An 8,780-nucleotide genomic window follows, 5' to 3' on the forward strand; every position below is an offset into this window, starting at 1 on the left:
TTTATTTCATTTTTTTCCCTTTGAAGAAACAAAATCACAATAAAGACTTTTTTGGTTATGTTTCAGGAGTCCCAGAAGAGGTTTTTTTTTTTTAGTTCTTTTGAATATTTGTATCTCCCATCCTCCTCAACTCCACAAGGCAAAGGCCATGTGGGACACTCACCAGAATTTTCCCACTGAAGGAATTGCACAAAACTGGACATTATGGGAAGGTGATGAGGTCCCCAAGGCTCAGTGCCTTGCCTGAATAATCAAAACAAGGCATTGGCACTAAAAAATAAGGAGGATTGCCTAATTTTCATCTTTTTATGCCCCTCATTCAGCTAAAACTTAAGAGGTTTCTTTGGTAGATGAGTTGTTTCCATGAAATCTCCCACACAAGTTGTACCCAAGAGTAAGAAAGTTAATTAATCAGCCTAAAAAAATATCACACATTGGTACCTGATGCCAACTGAAATGAGAACATATTGGGGTTTTGCTGTCAAAATTAAAACAAAAAGTCACCAAAAACGTCGTGCCAAATTTTTTATCCTGGCTGGGAGGTTGTAAATGAAAATAATACAGAATCAGCCAGGTTGGAAAGGACCTCTGAGATCATCAAGTCCAACCCTTGAGACCACAGATAGGAAAGATAAAGAGAGATCTTTAAGTGGACAGACTTGAAGAAGGGGCTCATAATTTCTGAAAAATCATAGAATCATAGAATTAGCTGGGTTGGAAGGGACCTCAGAGATCATCCAATGCTGCAAAAAATAAAAAAAAAAAAAAAAAAAATCTCTGCTTACAAAATGTCTGATTAAGCACAGCTTTGTTTGGCTCTGGCAGGAGGCTCAGGAACACTGAGTTTCAAGTTAACTTTAGAAAAAACCTGATTTTTTGCCCAGCAATTGGCACCTGAGGCTGCAGGGAGCAGTTTAGGGTCAGCTGTAAGGTTTCCTAAGAGCTTAAACCAAGGCTGCATGGTATTTTATGCAGAATTCTTCTCATTAAAGTTCATCTTAGAGAAAGCAGGTGCACTTCTCACAGGTGCTGGGAGGAAAATACGGTGTCATCTTAAATCTATCAACATCTTGAGTTCCCCAAGCAGCAGCCCAGCTGCAAGAGTTGGGTTTCCAGCAGCAGTCAGCATCTTGCAGAGCTGCAATCTCACTTCCCCAAGTGACGACTGCAAAACCAGAACCTTCTAAAGCTGCTGGGTCCATCCAGCAGCAGGGAAGGTGGAAAAAAATCTCCTTCTTCTTCACCTACTCTGGAAACTTCCCAGCAGCCAACTGGGGGCAACCCAGCACAGAGAGCTGGGCACACCAGTGCCACCAGATGCAGCTGTAAGGAAGCTTTTGGTTTGGTTTTGTTGTTTTTTTTTTTTCTGAAACTGGAAAAGTTTCCAGAGGAAGATGGAGAACCCACTTCTGTTGCTCCCTCAGCTGAACATCTCTGATTCAAAGGATAAATCCTACTACAAAGTCATGAAATCCACACTCAAGGAAGAGCCCCACAAAGCCAGCAAACCTGGGTGAGTTTGAACATCAAAGAGGATTCTTCTCACAAAGCTTCTGGGTAGGAATTTAGGGCACAGATGGTTTTATTGCTGACATGGATGCAAAAAAAGAAATGGAGTCCTAGGGATTTATATATTGAATCTTAATTCACAGCAGAAATATTTTTTAAGAAAAACTAAATATCAAATAAGCTCAGAAAATAGGGAAGGGAGGGTTTTTTTTAAAAAAAAAAAAAGTTCCTTTTTTAAAATTTCAAGTGACGGGAAGCAACACTTCCTTTTTCTTTGCAAAACCTTAGAAGTAGAGGGTGCTGAGCAACCTCTTCTCTAATGTGAAGTTTCACTCCTTCATCTTTAAAATAAATGTAAAAGATACTGAAAATGAATAATTTCCATTCCTCTTTACCAGTGCTTAACATGTAAATTTGTGCTAAGCTGTAAACAAACAAAAAAAAAAAGTGAATAATACACATAGAAGTAACATCAACTTTTAGTGAACACAGGGGGTTCTCTGGTGCAGAAGCAGTGATATTAGTCAAAGGAAACAGTTTTTGAGGGAGAAAAAACTGTCTGAGCTTGAAAAAAAACCTGTTTTGAGCTTGCAAAGCTGCCCTGATTGTTGACAATTCTGTAAAAGTTAAAATTCTGCTTACAGAGCTAAACAGAAGAGAAACAGGCTGAGCCTTCTCCTGCAGAAATCTGAATTCCAGCCAGGTGATCACCTTGGGAAAGCTGGAAATTTGAGAAAAGCAGCAAGGTAAGGGTTACAAAAGACTGAGGTGAGGGGGATTCCTTTCAGAGTGACTCAGAATGTTTCCTGCATCTTGCATCTGCATCCAGACTTGGCAGAGAAAAACCACTTTTTTAGTTTAAAAGTTAACAATCTAACCCCAGCATACAAACTTTTTCCTTTCTGCATTGCTCTCCAGAGCAGAATATTCAAAATAAGAGTAAAACATGTGCAGCCTGGCATAGCTGATGAAGAATACATTGAGTTTTATAAAGGGCACAGAGTGTCTGAGAATAATGAGACATCTGAAAGATGTTTGTGGCAAACCAGCAAGGCCAACATGTGCTATTGCCCTAGAAGATTATCACCTAAACCATATTGCTGCTGCTTCATCTTCAGGCTGTAGAATTTCCTGTCATTCATTAAAATAGACTCAGGCTGGGGGCATTCAAAACCACATCTCTGTGGGAGTCTGAAGTTTAAATAGGGTTTAAACCATATTTATGGGACCAGGTTCCCATATAAGTTTCACCATCCTGCAGGATCTCAGTTCCCCCAAAGGAGCAGCACAGCAAAGGCATTGAGGAGAAAAATCTCTGCTCTAATATTCTTTAAAAAAAAGTAAAACTCGGCATGAAAATCATCAGAAAAAAATAAAACCAAAGTCCCTAAGGGGGTGAATGAGCTCCTTTTTAGTACTGGGATCTAATCAAAGGGGTTTTAATATGGTCCTGAGCAGTAATGGTGAGAGAACATAGGTTACAGCAGCTTCATAAATACATAACATGGACAATTCTTCAAAACTTTCTGTTTCTTAAGCAGTGTGTCTCCTGAAGAAGCTGTGAAATGGGGAGAATCTTTTGACATCCTGCTTTCTGAGAAAGGTCAGTGGTTTTCCCTCTCCCTGTAGAGCATTAGGATGAACAATGATGGAAAAAGATGGAAAATTATATTTATTATAATTATCAAGCTATATTATATATATTATATATATGTATGTAAGTATATATATAATAATATATCAAATTATATATGATTGCTCACTTAAATAAACCTGGCCATACCTGAACTTGGTATGATGGATCAGTTCTAGCAGCACATTTCTGCTCTCACCCTGTGCCCAGGTTATACCCTGCTGTCAGCTACTGAAGCTGGTTGAAAATAACATTAAAATTCTGTATTTTATTCAATTAAGTCATATAACAGGCAGCAGAACTTAATAGTGCTTAAATACCCCTGACTGCAAGACCAAACCCTAAAAATGAGAACATGTCCCATGTACTTAGGAGAGGACTTTGTCACTTCTCAGTGAGTTTGTTCCTAAAATAGTGATTTATCCAAACTGGCCAACATTTGAAAGGTTATCCTTCCATTTTGGAGGGATCCATGGAAGCACTTTGCAGACCTGTTCCTTGAACACTGGACATTACCAAGATGGCATTGCTCCCACAGATTGAGAATATTTTGGGAAGAAAAGATATTCAGCATAAAATATTTTGGAAAGAAAAGATATTCAGCAGGAGAAAGCCAATGGCAATGGTGCTAAAAGCCATTTATTTAAAATTCCTATTTTATAGCAAAGATTGAAATAATGTTTCAGCCAACCTAAACTGATAACCAGCCAGCTTCAAGTCCATCACTTCCATCTGTACCCAGATCTTTTCATTGCCTCTATTTATTTCTAAATTCATAAGATCTTGGGAGTGGGTTTTTACAGATGTTGGGAATTCTGTAAGAAGAGTTACAGCATTCAGGATCAAAATGCAAAAAAAAAAAATGGGTTTTAAAATAATGACCTGCAATGGCATGGAAGTCAAGGGGAGCCCAGTGCAGAGTCAGTGGGAAAAGAGGACACATTTTTAATGCAATTCCATGTTCTTTTTTGCAGCTGGATTGGATGCCTTTACCAAGTTCCTGAAATCTGAGTTCAGTGAGGAGAACATCGAGTTCTGGGTTGCTTGTGAGGATTACAAGAAAAGCAAAACCCCACGTGAACTTCTGCCAAAAGCCAAGGCCATTTATGAGACATTCATACAGAAGGATGCTCCAAAAGAGGTGCAGTAAAAATGTCCCTCACTCTACACAGTTCTTGACACAACTCAGTTCCTTAAATTCACCTGAGACCAACCAACAGCATCTTATTCCAGATCAGAATTAATCTGAAATTTCCAACTTCTCTCTGGCTGACTTCTTGGCCAGCAGAGATCTTTTCCACACAGATTTCTTGGTGTCTTGTTGGGATCATAAAATAGGTTTGCTGAGTTATTTTATCATCATTAATTGCTCTTTGGTTCTTTTATCTAAGCTATTTGGTTTTAACAGTTGTATGGAAATGACAAGTGTGTACCAGGGAAAAAAAAAACCATATTATAGAAGTCACTTTTTGACTAAAGCAACATTTAAAAATATATATTCTATCCTATTCTTTAAAATAGCATGTTTAAGTGGGTGCCTGAGACTTCATTTAAATCATCACCCTAATTAAATCTTCCCAGGATGAATGTAGCAGAATAATGGAATAAATGATAATTTTTACATGCTTTATAAAGCTTCCAAAAACTCATTATAATAACTTATATAACTAAATTATGAGAGTCTTCTCACTTTTCTACTACCAAAAATCTACAAGTAAGTCAGAAATTTTAAATATTCAGCAACATATCCCAATGAGACAAAGTTCTGTGTGAATCCTAAACAAGAAAGGATGGAATTCTGTATTAACCTGGTGTTGCACAGCCTGACAGCTGCAACTTTTTCAAGAAAACCATTAGAAAGTTACTTTTAGTCAAACATCCAGCTGTATTTTCTACTTTACCAGTTTGTCCTTGCAGCAGTGCCATCCCTGTGAAGGATCTCACACCCATTACTGACCATGAGCATTCCAATTCTGCAGGAGCAATAAAAGCAATATCAGCAAGTCCAGGTCCTTTTATCAGGCCTTTCCTCAAAGTACAGAAGCATTAATAAATAAATAGGATAATAAATAAATAATAATAGGAAATAATCAAGAGGAAATTCATGAATGCACATTAAAGAAATATACTTCTTATATATTAATACACTTCTTATATATTAATATGCTTCTTATATATTAATATACTTCTTATTTGCAGGTGAACTTGGACTTTCCAACCAAAGAGGTGACAAGTCAGAATATTGCTCAGCCCCTCATCACCATTTATATATTAATACACTTCTTATATATTAATATACTTCTTATATATTAATACACTTCTTATTTGCAGGTGAACTTGGACTTTCCAAAGAGGTGACAAGTCAGAATATTGCCCAGCCCCTCATCACCACCTATATATTAATACACTTCTTATATATCAATATACTTCTTATATATTAATATTCTTCTTATATATTAATATACTTCTTATATATTAATATTCTTCTTATATATTAATATTCTTATTATATATTAATATTATTCTTATATATTAATATACTTCTTATATATTAATATTCATCTTATATATTAATATACTTCTTATATATTAATATACTTCTTATATATTAATACACTTCTTATTTGCAGGTGAACTTGGACTTTCCAACCAAAGAGGTGACAAGTCAGAATATTGCCCAGCCCCTCATCACCACCTATATATTAATACACTTCTTATATATTAATATTCTTCTTATATCATAGAATCATAGAATGGGCTGGGTTGGAAGGGACCTCAGAGATCATCGAGTCCAACCCTTGAATATATTATATATATATATTATTTTATATATATGTTATATATATATATATATTATCAGTTTAATATATTAATATACTTCTTATATATTAATATACTTCTTATATATTAATACACTTCTTATTTGCAGGTGAACTTGGACTTTCCAACCAAAGAGGTGACAAGTCAGAATATTGCCCAGCCCCTCATCACCACCTATATATTAATACACTTCTTATATATTAATATTCTTCTTATATATTAATATTCTTCTTATATATTAATATGCTTCTTATATATTAATATACTTCTTATATATTAATATGCTTTTTATATATTAATACACTTCTTATTTGCAGGTGAACTTGGACTTTCCAACCAAAGAGGTGACAAGTCAGAATATTGCTCAGCCCCTCATCACCACCTATATATTAATACACTTCTTATATATTAATATTCTTCTTATATCATAGAATCATAGAACGGGCTGGGTTGGAAGGGACCTCAGAGATCATCGAGTCCAACCCTTGAATATATTATATATATATATATTATTTTATATATATATATTATTTATATATTATCAGTTTAATATATTAATATACTTCTTATATATTAATATACTTCTTATATATTAATATACTTCTTATATATTAATACACTTCTTATTTGCAGGTGAACTTGGACTTTCCAACCAAAGAGGTGACAAGTCAGAATATTGCCCAGCCCCTCATCACCACCTTTGATGCAGCCCAAACCACAGTTTACAGGCTGATGGAGCAGGACAGCTACCCACGTTTCCTAAAATCTGACACCTACTTAAATCTGGTGAAAGGGAGGAATCCCAAGCCTCCCACCCTCAGGAGACGATCCCGTTCTTTCACTGTCAATGATTTCCAGGGTGTAAAACCTGATTTTACTGTTTGGTAACAGGGAAACTCAGCCCTCATCAATCCTTGCTATTGCAGCAACTTCTGTGTGGTTTGAAATCCAAGCCCTTGGTGGGTTTAAATGAGTGAAAATCAAGGTCAGATGCATTTACACCCTGTAGCCAGTGAGTAATTTCATTTATTATAGAGAAACAGGCAACATATTGACAAGATGTAACACAGTGTTCATGCAGTCTTTTTTTTTAAACTCAAGCAAGAGCCACAATTCTCCAAAGATTTGAGATTCCTGCATAAAAATGTGTAAAAAGCCATTTGATAATATCCACCAAGCATCCTGGGGCTGGATTATTTAGGACAGAGTTGCATCACAGTTAGAATCTGCACACCTAGGCTTTGCACTTTTCTAGATTTCTGCAATATTTCCTACACTAAGCACAGAGAATTTGAGGTATTTTCTCACACTGCAAATCACACAGGAACATTATTAGGTGTAATGTAAAATTGCACAGATTTTAACTACAGCCACTGCACAATTAAAATTTAGCTATTGCATACTTTAAGGAACATAAGAATACCTATTTAATGTTCAGGGTATATTTTTGTACTGTTTTCTTATTGCATATGTGTGTTCTCTGTATTTAAGCTATGCTGTATATATTAGCCTTGCCATCAAATACTTGTATTCTAATTTTTTTTTTTGCAGCAAAAAAGGGCCAAAAATAGTATTTTAACACAATGTGTGTCATTAAATATCAGGTCATGAGCATGTGTGTGTATATATATATATATATATAAAATTTCTATTTTAATTTGTAGACATTCATGGCATATCAACTTTGTTACTACACTTTTTTCTAAATATTTCCTGCCTTTTCTTTTGAAAAAGAATCTGAAAATTAACAGTTCTTGGGCTCAGGCAGAATTAACCTTCAGTTCTACTTTTCATTAATGCACTCTCTATGTTTCTAGAGGAGGAAAAAAAAATCTCCCTTTTTCTTTCTTTACCCCTGAAGTCACACATTCCCTTTCCATACCCAGCACATGAAATTATCTCTCCTTTTCTTTCTGAATTGGGGCAGACTTAAACCAGGGGACAGTTCTTCAAATCTTAAGCACTGGTTCAGGTTAGCAAGTGCTGCAGGATTTATTTGTCACTAGGACTTGATATTCAGTTGTTTTGCATGGAATTTATGTTTTCTCCCTTTTCTTCCCTTAGTCCAAGTGAAGAGGGTGGGACATCACGTTCCCTGCTAAATCAGAGCATTTATAAACAGCTTTAGCTGAAGGTCTCCATGTCTCCTCTACCAATTTTTAATAAACCTGAAGTGATCTCCTTCAAAAATTGTCAGGATTCCATTTATCAAGAGCACATTGATGAGTAAAATGTTCAGACTTCACTTATAACTCCATTATTTAGTTCTGTATTATCTAATTACAAAATAGAATTCATAATAATTATAATTATGTATTATTAAATATTATAATTCATATTATAATTCCCAGCAATCAAAGCTGTGCACAGAGACCTGAACTCACCCTGCCAGCCCACACTGACCTGGGGACCACTTCCAGCCTCTTCCCTTTTCCTGGAGAACAGACAAGAAAAACACCAATAAATGGACAATGATCCTTGCTGGTTTATTCCACCATCCTTCCCTGATCCCAAAACTCTATGGAGTGTGCAAGCAGGCAGGACCTGGGCACAGTGACTGAGGAATTAATCAAATAATTTTGGTAGTGCTGATGGTGTATTTCAGCCTCCTTATCAATATGTAAACCACCTGTTTTTTACAAAAAGTTTATGCTCCTGTTGTCACAACTGAGCAAATGCAGTGAAAGGCCAATTTATAACCCAATTTAATCACTGAAGTCAATATAGCTTCCCAAATAAATTATTTGCCCTTATTCTTTGCCTGTGCCTTAAACATAATTCTGCCAGCAGCAACCTCAGAACTGCCTGGATGTCAGGG

At 35.8% G+C, this 8,780-nt stretch overlaps 1 protein-coding gene across 2 annotated transcripts; it reads left to right on the forward strand.

The window, feature by feature from the left end:
- Positions 1-1,102: 1,102 nt before the first annotated feature.
- Positions 1,103-7,629, forward strand: RGS18 (regulator of G protein signaling 18). 2 transcript variants are annotated; one of them, XM_071751308.1, is made up of 5 exons: positions 1,103-1,513; positions 2,154-2,255; positions 3,048-3,112; positions 4,117-4,283; positions 6,596-7,629. In XM_071751308.1, the coding sequence occupies exons 1-5, from the start codon at positions 1,395-1,397 to the stop codon at positions 6,848-6,850; spliced, it is 708 nt and encodes a 235-aa protein (XP_071607409.1). In that variant the 5' UTR covers positions 1,103-1,394; the 3' UTR covers positions 6,851-7,629. The 2 variants fall into 2 exon arrangements, with proteins under 2 accessions (XP_071607409.1, XP_071607410.1); XM_071751309.1 differs by having other exon boundaries at positions 1,106-1,513; positions 3,051-3,112.
- The last annotated feature ends 1,151 nt before the right edge of the window (positions 7,630-8,780 follow it).

Source organism: Heliangelus exortis, chromosome 8 (assembly GCF_036169615.1).
Source record: "Heliangelus exortis chromosome 8, bHelExo1.hap1, whole genome shotgun sequence".
Lineage (NCBI taxonomy): Eukaryota > Metazoa > Chordata > Aves > Apodiformes > Trochilidae > Heliangelus > Heliangelus exortis.